At 39.8% G+C, this 13,397-nt stretch overlaps 3 protein-coding genes across 3 annotated transcripts; 1 reads left to right on the top strand and 2 right to left on the bottom strand.

The window, feature by feature from the left end:
• The first annotated feature begins 829 nt into the window (after positions 1-829).
• On the top strand, positions 830-3,858 carry LOC140986960 (zinc finger protein GAI-ASSOCIATED FACTOR 1-like). The gene is made up of 4 exons (XM_073455382.1): positions 830-1,554; positions 1,708-2,104; positions 2,210-2,421; positions 2,820-3,858. Exons 1-4 carry the CDS (start codon positions 1,455-1,457, stop codon positions 3,581-3,583), a joined length of 1,473 nt encoding a protein of 490 aa, XP_073311483.1. The 5' UTR covers positions 830-1,454; the 3' UTR covers positions 3,584-3,858.
• Positions 3,859-6,080: 2,222 nt separating this feature from the next.
• LOC140985960 (secreted RxLR effector protein 161-like) lies at positions 6,081-6,545 on the bottom strand. Its single transcript, XM_073453895.1, has one exon. It carries the CDS (start codon positions 6,543-6,545, stop codon positions 6,081-6,083), a length of 465 nt encoding a protein of 154 aa, XP_073309996.1.
• Positions 6,546-10,265: 3,720 nt separating this feature from the next.
• Positions 10,266-13,079, bottom strand: LOC140986958 (vicilin-like seed storage protein At2g18540). Its single transcript, XM_073455380.1, is given in 6 exon segments — positions 10,266-11,550; positions 11,553-11,772; positions 11,860-12,168; positions 12,259-12,339; positions 12,456-12,637; positions 12,743-13,079. Coding segments are annotated over 6 exon segments (1,464 nt in total). The 5' UTR covers positions 13,032-13,079; the 3' UTR covers positions 10,266-11,167.
• Positions 13,080-13,397: the final 318 nt, after the last annotated feature.

Raw genomic sequence — 13,397 nt, 5'->3', positions numbered from 1 at the left:
TCTCGACCCAGTTTTGTGACGAGTTATAACCTTCGACCCAGTTTTGATTGAATTTGTTATAATCCTTAGCACATAAAATTAAATTACCAAATATTTTATTTTTTTTCTCATTTAAAAATGATACAATCTTCTTACAGATTTCAACGTATCTTGATCATAAAGTTAACTTGCATTCAAAATTTTTTTATTAATTATAAAAATTTAAAATTAATGGATCGTGACGGGTCGTGAAATCTTCACGTCACGACCCACGTCAAGACCCCGGGTGGGTCGTGAAGCCCACAACCCTGACCCAAAGTTTGGGTCGTGCCCAAACTTGGTTGGTGAAGCACTTTGTGCTTCACGACCCAAAGCGACCCAAAGTTGGGTCGTGAAGCACACGACCCCTGGGTCGTGAAGCAGTTCACGACCCAGGGTCGTGAAGACGTGGGTCGTGAAAGTCGTGCTTCACGATCTAGGGTGAAGCTCGTTGACGAGACCCAATAAATTTCATATCTTAAAATAAATTTATTAACAATACGTGGTTTTTTTTATTGGATTTGTTGCAGAAGAATAACTTGTAGACTCGTGGTTAATTGTTAACCAAAAAATGAGAGGATGGAAGGTTGAGAAGAAAATGATTTTTTGTGAAAGATCTAGGACTGAGTCGGGAAAGATAGAAAATTTTAGTCGAGTAAATTTTTTTATTTAATTAAATTATAAATTTTATTATATATAAAATTAAAATACACTAATGAAAAAATTAATTCTTCAACAAATTTTAAACAACATTCACTCCCTTTTTTTAATAAACTTTTCCGTGACTCCTTTTTCCTCATTTTCCCTCTCTATTTCTCTCTACATTTCTTCGCCCTCACGGTCAGTCGGAAGACTATCTCCGTCGGCACGTCGTGGGTATCACCTATGGAGGCGAATCTCCGCAGTTACGTCTTCGGGCCGATGTGTCGGAATCCGAGCTAATGGGGATTTTCCCACAAATGCAACACTTGAACGCCATAGCTCGACGTCAGCATCATGTTTGAATCCTCTTTAATTTTTGTCCAAACTCGCAGCATACTTCCCAGATTTTATACTTTTGTCAACAATTCGTTGCAGCGAATTTATAAAATTCCAGTTATTTACCTCCCATCTTCTTCCCAAACTCACTGGCGATCGATTTATCAGTGATTGATTGTGTCATTCAGCTGATTTTTAAGCCATTAATTAATTTATTCATTTAATATGTTCTGGTCTTTGTAAACTGGTTGTTGGCTTCTATTTATGCAGGATTGACCAGTAGATGAATAATTTCCCGAAATTTACTAGCATGATACAATGTTAGATTTTTTTTCACAGATATTAAGTCTAGTTTCATACGTAAAATCCCCGATTGATTTACTTCTCTAGCAACCCAGATAATTAATCACGATATTCCCATCATTTCACTCCGCTTTGAATTTGACAAGTGCTCAACAATGAATGATCCAACGGCTGCAGGGGATTCTTGTTCGGGTAATCTGACATGCCCTCCAAAGTTAACTTCCAAGAAGAAGCGAAATCTTCCGGGAATGCCAGGTAAAAGTCTAATACTTGAAAATCGTGCATTTATTTTTATGATGGTTTTTCATTGATCAAATAGTTGAATAGATGATCAAATAGTTGAAATGATGCAATATTGATAGTGGGTTTAATCTTTTGGTGCGCGCCATGTGTTTGTGCAATTACTAGATCCTGATTCAGAAGTGATTGCTTTATCCCCGAAGACTTTGTTGGCAACAAACAGATTTGTTTGTGAAATATGCAACAAAGGGTTTCAAAGGGACCAGAATTTGCAGCTGCACAGGAGGGGTCATAATTTGTCCTGGAAGCTTAAACAAAGACCAACTAAAGATGCGAAGAGAAAAGTCTATGTTTGTCCTGAACCGAGCTGTGTTCATCACAATCCTTCGCGAGCGCTTGGCGATTTGACTGGGATCAAGAAGCATTTCTTCAGAAAACATGGGGAGAAGGCATGGAAATGTGATAGATGCTCGAAGAAGTATGCCGTGCAATCGGATATGAAGGCACATTCGAAGATTTGTGGAACTAGAGAGTATATATGTGATTGTGGAACTTTGTTTTCAAGGTTTAAGTGGCGTATTTGTTACTCAATTTCGATCTCCCTTTTTTCATGTTATGGAGTGAATTAGGATATTCTTTCTTGGTTTGAATTTTAAGATTCATTGTGCAGGAGGGATAGTTTCATTACACACAGGGCCTTTTGTGATGCATTAGCAAGGGAAAGTGCAAAACCACATGCAGAAGCTGAGTCTCCTGTTGATGACGAGGATGCCAAATCGGAAATTGGTCCTGCCACAGCAGTATCAACGCCACAAGATCCAGCATCTGCAGTTCCTACTTCAACTACTGTGGGTACTCATGTTTCTCCTGTCCTATATCAAGGTATTTTGGCTAGAACTTGGATTTGGAAGTTTGAGTTTTGGGTTTTGTTCGATGTGCAACATAAAACACTTGGTTTTCTTTGTTTATCTGTCTTTCATTTTGGAGTTTAGTTGCTGTTTTTTTTCCTATTATCGGTGTTAGTCTCATGTGCATATAAATGCCAGCTTTAAGAGTCTAACTGATTTGTGATTTGAAGAACTTGAAATTAAAAGGAGATAACAATCGATACATTAGAATTATAAATTATTATTCATCTGAGCAATCTTTTTGCTGAGCTAAATGGAGTATTTTCTATACTCTTTACACTTGTTAAGTCGATTGAAAAAGATTATCTTTTCTTGCCTTTTGATTTCTCTTCACAATTATTTTATTTTCTTATCGATATTGTTTATTCACAGAATTGAAGGAAAGAAACATCCCCGACCATACTACCACACAGGCTCTAGAGGAGTCTCCTGCCCTGGCAAACTCAATAGAAAGTTGTAGCAGTAGTATTGGTTCCTGTAGTAATGGAAGTTCTAGCAGTAACGTCTTTGCCAGCCTACTTGCTTCTTCACGAAGTTTACAATCTCAAATTACTGGATTTACCAGCTTATTTCGAGCCGTAACCTGTCCAGATCACATACCTAAACTTGCACCATCTTCATCTTCTGAACCCATATCTCTTTGCCTCTCAATGAATCAAGGATCATCAATTTTTGTATCACCTGGGCAAGAACTTAGGCAGTATGCTCCAGCCCTACAGCCTTGTATGTCTGCTACAGCATTGCTACAGAAGGCTGCTCTGATAGGTGCCTCTTCATCAAACACATCGTTGCTTAGAGGGCTAGGGATTGTGTCCTCATCCTCATCAACTAACGTCCACCAGAGTGGACCACAAATCAAGCCTGATGGCACGTCTTTAGCTGAAGGCCTTGCACTTGGACTGGCATGCGATGGAGTGTCTGGTTTGAAGGAATTGATGTTTGGAACTCCATCTTTTTTTGGTCCTAAGCACATTACCCTTGACCTTCTTGGTTTGGGAATGGCTGCCAATGGCGGTTCGAATGGAGGGCTAACGGCTTTAATGACTTCAATCAATGACAGCCTTGATAATGTGGCAGCAACACCACCACCACTTGGTGGAGAACATGGCCGCAACGCCATATCAGGAAGCTCATGATTTGATATTGGTGGGGAAATCAAGAATCCTAGTCATTTATAGTCAGGATAAGATCTTGAGGCTACATTTGTCATCTGGTGATTTTGTCACGCCAATGCAGGTACAATTGGACTGTAGTTATGTTTTTGTTTTCTAGCCCATTATTTAAATTCATGCATTGGGCACATTAATGTCAAGAATAGTCCATATAAACTATAAACTCGAATTATCATAAGGAGTGTGGATTCAGATTTGTTATATATAAAATTGCTGTGTTTAGAGTAAAGAGTATGAAGAATTCAAGAGTATTTTAGGTTATGATAAATATGGTCTTTTTTTATGATCTTTAACCGAGACAAAACGGGAAAAGTTTTGGTAGACATTTGATGCCATTTGCTGTTTTTTATTTTAATTAATCATACATTTTATTGTAGACTTCTATTTACAACTTGATATATTTTGAATGTTGATTGTAATTTTGCAATAAAGAGGCAGTGAATATCAATATCTTTTTCTATCATTTCGGCCTCGTCCCAAGACAATTTTGAAATCAGACCATCCATACCATTATTCAAGTGCCCAATCAGCTCTCTGATGCACATAATAGCTGGGCTTCTTGCAGCATTCTACCTGGGATTGAAAGCATTGAGCATTTCCTGAAGAAATCTTGTGCAATTTTTCATTTTTTGGTGGTAAATCTCTGTGCCAGGATACTAAAACTTGAGAAGTTTTTGCAGAACACTTTGGCATAGAGAGACTTCTAAACCAAAAGAAAAAATGTTCAGACCCCCCACTACACAATCGAGTTTACATGCAAGGACAGGGTGAGAGATCATATCTATGTTGTGTGGGGTATTCAAATATGAGAGGAGAAACAAGAAGAAAACAAAAATAATGACTTGTAGAGGCAAGTGTTGAACACTTTCTCTTTAAGAAGAATTTGCCCTCACAATGTGCTAGAGTTTGTGACAATCTTCTTCCAAAATACAACTACAACACTTGAATAATGAGCACTCAAATATTCAAGTTCTATCACAAGGAAATGAAGGAACTCTCTCTTGTTGAAGAAAGGAAGAAGGAGATATGCAAATGATGTGTATGTTCAAAAGTGTTTTTGATTTTCAATAAATCAAATATTTAATGTTTTTCAAATGAAGAGACATGATCTTTCACTCATAGGGATGTGCCTTGCCATTGTAACTGATCACAATCATCAAACAATGCCAAGGAAATGAAAAAATGTTAGAAAATTCGAAGGGACACGAAAAACAGCCGAAGGGGCGCGCCTGTGTGAGCGCCCGCGCGCTGCCGAGAGCGCGCATGTGCGCGTGCCTGCCATTGGCAGCAGCGCGCACCTGCGCGCCTGCTACTGTTCACGTTAAATTTTTTTTTTTTTCGTTTTTCGTTCCTTACATGTTCCGACTACTCGTTTGAAGTTCTTTTAACATTTGATGAATTCGTTTCGAGTTTAATTCAGAACCACCGAACTTCATATTCGTTCATTAAGCTTCGTTTTTCTTTTCGAATTTTTTCAATCAAACACATTGATTTATTTGCTTAATTTTCATTCATTAAGCATCAAAATTTTCCAACAATCCCCCACATGAATGAAATTAATGCATGAATACTCGTGATGCATAAGAGAGAGTATATACGAAAAATTATCACATCAAGAGAGGTGGCTTTTGGCTTTGAACCTTCCCTAGTGGAATACAATCAGATTTACTAGGCTCCGAAGTGAACGTGATGTCTTGAACTTCTTGGCGGTTCATGTAAACACAGACAACTGTACCCACATGATAACCTTTCTTCCATTTCCATTTTGTTTTATCGGTTGTGTCCGTTTTGGCCATAGAACACATCTTGACTTCATACGTGTTTCATCGAGGCGGCCCGTCCTCACACGTACATAGGTGATCTCCTTGTAAAAGGGTATCCTACTTACCCCGCTTTTGCAAGCTACGGAATCATTAAAAGTACAATACTTAACCTCACTACCTTTGTAGGCAACTTCACTCATCGTCATAGGAATGAGGAGTGATTCCTCAAGTTCTCATAATTTAGTTTTCCTATTGAACCAAGATCTTGGGATCTCCAATCAACAAGGTTGGGTTGCCAATATGAAAACTTTATTTGGTAGGTTTTAAACCCATTCCTCTTGACAGACAGTACATTTGATCTCTATGTAATGCTTTGTAAGCGGATCCGCTAAGTTATCTTTTGATTTAATATAATCAATTGATATAACTTCATTAGAGATCAACGGTCGCAAAGTATTATGTCTTCGACGAATGTGTCGAGACTTGCCATTGTACATACTGTTTTGTGCCCTTGCAATTGCTGACTGACTGTCGCAATGTATCAAGATTGCTGGCACTGGACTTGTCCAACATGGAATGTCCTCGAGAAAGTTGCGAAGCCATTCAGCTTCTTCTGCAGCTTTATCTAACGCTATGAACTCCGATTCCATGGTAGATCTAGCAATGCAAGTTTGTTTCGATGACCTCCAAGAGACTGCTCATCCACCAATGCTAAATACATAGCCGCTGGTGGATTTGGAGTCCTTGGTGTCAGAAATCCAATTTGCATCACAGTATCCTTCAAGTACTGCAGGATACATTGTGTAATTTAGTCCATATTCTAAGGTGTGCTTTAAATATCTAAGCACCCTTGTCAATGCCTGCGCATCACTAGGATTACTTGTAAATCGACTTAACTTGTTAACCGCACAAGCGATGTCAGGTCTAGTACAGTTAGTGATGTACATAAGGCTTCCAATCATTCTGGAGTATTCCAATTGAGAAACTGGTTCTCCACGATTCTTCGCCAAATGAACATTCATGTCTAAAGGCGTTTTTACTGGGGTAGAGTCATAAGCGTTAAACTTCTTCAATACTGTTTCTACATAATGAGACTGAGATAGGACTATTGCCTCTGGAGTTCTAAAGATTTTAATGCCTAGAATTACATCAGCGATACCCATATCTTTCATATCAAAATGTTTTGTCAACATTTTCTTTGTACCCTTAATCAACTCTTGGCTATTCCCCATTATTAGCATGTCATCCACATATAAACATATTATTACATAAGATTCTCGAGTGCCTTTAATGTAAACACATTTGTCACACTCATTAATCTTAAATCCATTTGACAATACTACCTTGTCAAATTTTTCGTGCCACTGCTTGGGCGCTTGTTTAAGTCCGTATAGTGACTTAATTAAACGACAGACCTTTCTTTATTGTCCTTTAACAATGAAGCCTTCAGGTTGCTCCATATATATTTCTTCTTCAAGTTCACCATTTAAGAATGCCGTTTTGACATCCATTTGATGTATCTCAAGGTTATGCAAAGCTGCAATAGCAATGAGCACACGAATGGATGTTATTCTTGAAACTGGTGAATACGTGTCGAAGAAATCATGACCTTCTCTTTGTCTATAGCCTTTGGCCACAAACCTGTCTTTGTATTTTTCAATACTTCCATCAACTCTCATTTTCTTTTTCAATATCCATTTGCATCCCAATGGCTTTGTACCTGGTGGAAGATCCACTAGTTCCCAAGTATGGTTTTGCAATATGGAATCCATTTCAGAGTTGATGGCTTCTTTCCAATAGGGAGCTTCAGGGCTAGCCAGAGCATCTTGTATGTCTTTTGGTTCATTCTCCAACATAAAAGTATGGAAGTCTGGACCAAAGGACTTTGAGATTCTAGCCCTTTTGCTTCTTCTTGGCCCTTGCTCCTTTGAAGAGCCTTCCAATGGTATAACATTTTCATTTAGAGTTGGATCATGTGTAGGTATTTGATCTGCATGCTCCGTCTCAAGTTTTCGCTTGCTAGAACCATTTTCTTTCCTTTCTTTACAAGGAAATATATTTTCAAAAAATACTGCATTTCTTGACTCAATTGTCATGCCCGTATTCATTTCTGCATTTTCAGATTTGTGCACTATAACCCTATAGGCACTACTATTATGTGCATACCCGATGAATATGCAGTCGACCGTCTTTGTTCCAATTCGCTCTTGTTTAGGTTTGGGTATTTCAACCTTAGCTAGACACCCCCACACTTTAAGGTACTTGTAGGAAGGTTTGTGACCTTTCCACAATTCATAAGGTGACTTGTCATTTTTCTTGTGGGGTATCTTGTTCAGGATGTGATTAGCCGATAATATTGCTTCCCCCCACAAGTTTTGGGGTAGTCCTGAACTTATTAACATAGCATTCCTCATATCTTTCAGAGTTCGATTCTTTCTTTCAGCAATGTCATTCGATTGTGGTGAATAAAGAGCAGTCGTGTCATGAATTATGCCCACAGATGTGTAGAATTCATCAAACGGTGCTCCGTATTCGCCTCCTCTATCGCTTCGAACCCTCTTTATTTGTTTGCCTAGTTGATTCCGGTCTTATAACATTTGAATGCTTCAAGAGCTTCATCTTTCGACCTCAAAAGATATACGTAACAGTACCTTGTATGATCGTCAATGAATGTCACGTAGTATCTTTTCCCTTCTCTAGTTTGTACAAACTTTAAATCACCAAGATCAGTGTGTATTAGTTCTAGAGGAGTTGTACATCTTTCAATCGAGTGGTAAGGCGCTTTGGTCATTTTTGCTTCAACACATATTTCGCATTTGTGTGTTGAATCGACGTTGTGTTTAGGCAATAATTTCAGTTTCATTAAACGTTGTAAGATATTAAAATTTACGTGTCCTAAACGAACATGCCATAAATGAGAACACTCAAGCAAGTAAATAGAACTTTTGTCTTTATTACTTTCAACAACATTTTGGCGTATATCCATTACATTCAATTTGAAAAGGTTCTCATCGAGATATCTTTTTCCAATAAAATGACCATTCTTGGTCAATACAACCTTGTTAGACTCAAATACTAGTCTAAACCCATGTTTGACCAACAGAGACCTCGACACGAGGTTCTTTCTTATGTCTGGTACATGAAGTGCATCAACAAGGGTTACTTCCAAACCCGATGTCATCTGCAGTACCACATTTCCAGTGCCCACCACCTCCGATGTAGCGGAGTTCCCCATGTATAGTTTTCTCCCGGTAGATGGAGCGTATGTGGAGAACAACCCCTTGTTGGAGCATATGTGTCGAGTTGCTCCAGTATCAACTGACCACTCGTTTGGGTTTTCCACCAAATTTGCTTCTAAAATAACTGCAGATAACTCAAGTTCAGAAAAATCAAATGGTACCGACCTTTCTTGAACTACGTTGGCTTGAGGATTTCTCTTCTTTGGCTTCCTACAATCCTTAGCCAAGTGATTCGGTTTTCCGCAGTTATAACAAGTGCCTTTGAACTTCTTCTTGTTTGGTGGTTGTTGGCCTTGTTGTGATTGCTTCTCAAACTTTCTCTTCTTCCCCTTGAAACTCGCTTCAACAATATTCACCTTTGCTGCCATCTTACTTGCCTTGGCCTCGGTGCTCTTGTTGTCCTCTTCTATCCTCAATCTCACAATGAAATCCTCCAATCCCATCTCCTTTCTTTTGTGCTTCAAATAATTCTTGAAATCTTTCCACAGTTGAGGGAGTTTCTCGATCATGGCAGCAACTTGGAAGGACTCGCTTAGACTCATTTCTTCCGCATGGATCTCGTGCAAGAGAAGTTGTAGTTCTTGCACTCGACTCATCACAGATTTTGAGTCCACCATCTTGAAGTCCAAAAATCTCCCAACAATGAACTTCTTCAAACCCGCATCCTCCGCCCTGTATTTCTTGTCAAGCATATCCCAAAGTTCTTTGGCGGTCTTGACTTGACAATACACATTTTACAATGCATTGTCAAGTCCATTGAGGATGTAGTTCTTGCACAGGAAATCACTTTGGTTCCATGTATCCAAAGCGGCCCTCATGTTAGTATCAGTCTCGTTTTCAGCAACAGTGGGAGGATCCTCCTTCAAGAACCTTGACAAACTCAAGGTTGTGAGATAGAAGAGCATCTTTTGTTGCCATCTTTTGAAATCCGCACCAGAAATCTTTTCTGGTTTCTCTCCTGGTGCAACAGTTGCATGTTGTGTTGTAGATGATGATGTCATTGATATTCTTCTTGCAAATGAATAAAAATCCGAAATTCTTCTTAAGATTGTTGTGTGGGGTATTCAAATATGAGAGGAGAAGCAAGAAGAAAAAAAAATAATGGCTTGTAGAGGCAAGTGTTGAACACTTTCTCCTTAAAAAGAATTTGTCCTCACAATGTGCTAGAGTTTGTGGCAATCTTCTCCCAAGATACAACTACAACACTTGAATAATGAGCACTCAAATATTCAAGTTCTATCACAAGGAAATGAAGGAACTCTCTCTTGTTGAAGAAAGGAAGAAGGAGATATGCAAATGATTTGTATGTTCAAAAGTGTTTTTGATTTTCAATAAATCAAATATTTAATGTTTTTCAAATGAAGAGACATGATATTTTATTCATAGGGATGTCCCTTGGCCGTTGTAACTGATCACAATCATCAAACAATGCCAAGGAAATGAAAAAATGTCAGAAAATTCGAAGGGACACGAAAAACAGCCGAAGGGGCGCGCCTGTGTGCGCGCTCACGCGCGCCCGCCCACGCTCGGCCGCGCTTGCCGAGAGCGCTCGGCAGGCGCGCGCACATGCGCGCCTCTCCGCGTGCGCGCCTGCCACTGGCAGCAGCGCGCACCTGCCCTGCTACTGTTCACGCGAGTTTTTTTTTTTTCGTTTTTCGTTCTTTACATGTTCCGACTACTCGTTTGAAGTTCTTTCAACATTTGATGAACTCGTTTCAAGTTTAATTCAGAACCACCGAACTTAATATTCGTTCATTAAGCTTCGTTTTTCTTTTCGAATTTTTCCAATCAAACACATTGTTTAATTTGTTTAATTTTCGTTCATTAAGCATCAAAATTTTCCAACAATCTCTTATTGATCCGAAGAAACATTCATGAAATCCAATTTACTTCCTATCTTATTTACCATTCCAGCCGAAACTTACCAGCTTGTTCCCTGTCACCTCCTCCTCTACGACTTTCTGCTTCCACCTCCTCCCATCGTCTTTCCTCTTCGGCTCTGCCCATTCTTCCTCACTCTTTAGATGCTCCTTCGCCCTAGCTTCCTCTTCTTGTCTTGCCTTTTCTTCCTCTCTTTTCTCAGCTTCTTTCCTCGCTCTCTCCTTTTCCCTTCTTTCTTCTCGTTCTTCCTCCCAGCCAGCTTCCTCCTCTATTCCCTTTGCCTCTTCTTCTTTTCTCCTCCGCTCTTCTTCCTCTGGAGCTTCCTCTTCCTCCCTCTTTGCTTCCTCCTCTTCTGTTGCTCTTGCTTCATCCTCTTCCCCTTGTCTCCTTTCCTCTTCTTCTCTTTCTCTCGGTTCTTCTTGCCTTTTTCTCTCTGCTTCCTCCCTTTCAGCTTCTTCCTCTTCTTTCCTTCTTGCTTCCTCTTCCCTACGTCTCCGTTCCTCTGCCTCCTCTTCTCGCCTTTTACGCTCTTGTTCCTCCCTCTTAGCTTCTTCGTTTTCTTTCCTTCGTGCCTCCTCTTCACTTTGTCTCCTTTCCTCCTCCTCCTCCCTCTTTCTCTCTGCTTCCTCCTCTTTTTTCTTCCTTTCTTCCTCTTCCCTTTGTCTTTATTCTTCTTCCTCGTGCCTTTTCCTCTCCTCTTCCTCCCTCTTAGCTTCCTCTTCTTCCCTCTTTCTTGCTTCCTCTTCCCGCCTTTTCCTCTCTTCTTCCTCCCTCCGAGCTTTCTCCTCCTCCCTCTTTCGTGCCTCCTCCTCTTCCCTTTGTCTAGCTTCCTCTCGCGCCTTCTCCATCTCTTCCTCCATCACCCTCAACTCCTCCTCCGCACACGATGTACAACCTAATATCACAGCCCCTTTTTGCAGAGCCAAAAGCTGATCCATTGTTGCCTTCGGGACATTGAAGGACATAGACACAACCTCGCTGTCCAAGGTTTTGAGAACAGATGCCTGTCCTGCAAAAAATTGAGGATGGTTCCTCTTTGCTGAAGTATAAATCCTGCAAAAACAAATGTATCATTCTCGAAAGCCATCTGAGCCATCGGATGCAACCTTGGAACTGCAAAGACATCCCCTTCCTCAACCTTAAACCGCACGCTTTCACACCCTGTTTCTATTGCTGTACTCGAACACACAATCCGCACAATTCCCCGCCCTTGCCACACTATCCCAATCTCATTTGCCATCGGGTTCCAATGCGGCCCCATCATCGATCCCTTCACAAAAATTATTTGATAAAAGAGTCGAAATTAGCTACAATACCAAGCCATTACGATTAAAATCATCTGGTTGTAGTAACTTACTCCGGTCAAGTTCACCATGAACAAACCAAAGTCACTATCCTTTAGTACAGAGAACTTTTTCCCCGTTACGGTAGTGCTCCACCCATTATCATTCTCGAAATCTTTCTTCTCCTCGAGAAAGTTGAATAGTTTCGTCTTCTCCCTCTTCTTCTTGTTAACTTGGATAATATTATTCCCTCTGCTTCTCACAAGGCCACTGATGAACTGAACTTCCATCTCCAATGTCTTTTTCTTAGTTTTCGGAAACCCGTGTACAATGGCAGGTGGATTTGCTCCATTCAACAGTTCATCCATCAGTTCTTCAGAAACCTTAAAAAACCATTATGATGCGCGAGTTTGAATCCCATAACATAAACTCGATGAAGGAAAATAACAAAGTGGATAGAAAGAAATTACAACATTAAATGCTGCCTGCAAAACTTTTTTATCAAAGCCCAGAACCATGTCTCGGATGCTGGAGTAAGGCCCAGTTTTTGATTCCTACGAAAATCATAAATAGAATTTAAAAAAGAAAGAAAAAAGAAGATAATATTTAAGGCCACTGATTACGAGTAACGAGAGTTGAATAAAAACTTAAAATCCGAAGCAAAATATACTAGCGGTTCATCGTTTGAATCAGCAAAAATGGCACGAATCCTGAGTTTGTCTCTCTCTGGTTCGGTTTCCAAGTTGCTCTGTATGAAGAAAACAGTTCCAGCCTGCAATCTGAAGACATCTCCAGGCCTCAAATCGATGTCCTTCAAATCATTTTCCTCTGCCCAGCTCAACTTTCCACCCCCTGTTAATATTTAATTAACACGTGATGTTTATGCAATATTTGACCATAACAAACATCGTAGCTTAAGCACCCATAAATGGTCATCTAGAGAGCAACACAGAGTACCTGTTTGGACATAGAATACCATATGGTCGTGCAGAAAAACGGGAAGAAACAGAGAATTGGGCTCCAGAGTGAAGAAATGAACAAGATACGACGTGGCACCGATGTCTTCGTGGCCCATTCGAACGGCTGAGATCTCTCCATATTCACTCGAAAAAAGAGATGTCCTATCTTCCCTTTTAACCAAAATCCCCGAAGCCCAAACATCTCCGATTTCTTCTCCTCCTTCCCAAGATTCTGCGCGCACCACAGTAGCACTGACACCTGAAAATATAGGCAGAATAATATTCATACAACACAGAAAGAGCAGTACAGGTAGGATGCTGGGAACGGAATCTTTTTCCATCGCCATTTCCGGTTTTTCAAGCCGAGAAACGTGCTCGATAGGACTCAATATTTGAAAATTTTATAGTGGTGTGTGGTGGAAGAAGATAGGAGTGAAGAGTACGTTGCATTTGCATGGAGTGAAAATGCGACACGAAGAGTGCTGCCGCTGCATGCATGCATGCATTTATGGGATTTATATATGCAAACTAGTGCCTCCGTGAGTACAATAAATTTTTTTTTTAACAAAAATTATTTAATTTTTAATTATTTTTTATAATTAATTTGGTTTATATTAAAATAAAAATAATATTATAATTATTAAAATTAACCA

The sequence above is a fragment of the Primulina huaijiensis genome, chromosome 10, assembly GCF_012295235.1.
Source record: "Primulina huaijiensis isolate GDHJ02 chromosome 10, ASM1229523v2, whole genome shotgun sequence".
NCBI classification, from domain to species: domain Eukaryota; kingdom Viridiplantae; phylum Streptophyta; class Magnoliopsida; order Lamiales; family Gesneriaceae; genus Primulina; species Primulina huaijiensis.
The sequence above is the reverse complement of the archived record's forward strand: the minus strand, read 5'-3'. Positions and strand labels throughout refer to the sequence as shown.

Bases quoted from the DNA above. Each gene is read 5' to 3' on its own strand.
- LOC140986960 (XM_073455382.1), top strand. From the start codon at position 1,455: ATGAATGATCCAACGGCTGCAGGGGATTCTTGTTCGGGTAATCTGACA. The intron at 2,105-2,209 runs GTTTAAGTGGCG...TTCATTGTGCAG, and splicing joins TGTGGAACTTTGTTTTCAAG to GAGGGATAGTTTCATTACAC. The intron at 2,422-2,819 runs GTATTTTGGCTA...GTTTATTCACAG, and splicing joins TTCTCCTGTCCTATATCAAG to AATTGAAGGAAAGAAACATC.
- LOC140985960 (XM_073453895.1), bottom strand. From the start codon at position 6,545: ATGGGTATCGCTGATGTAATTCTAGGCATTAAAATCTTTAGAACTCCA.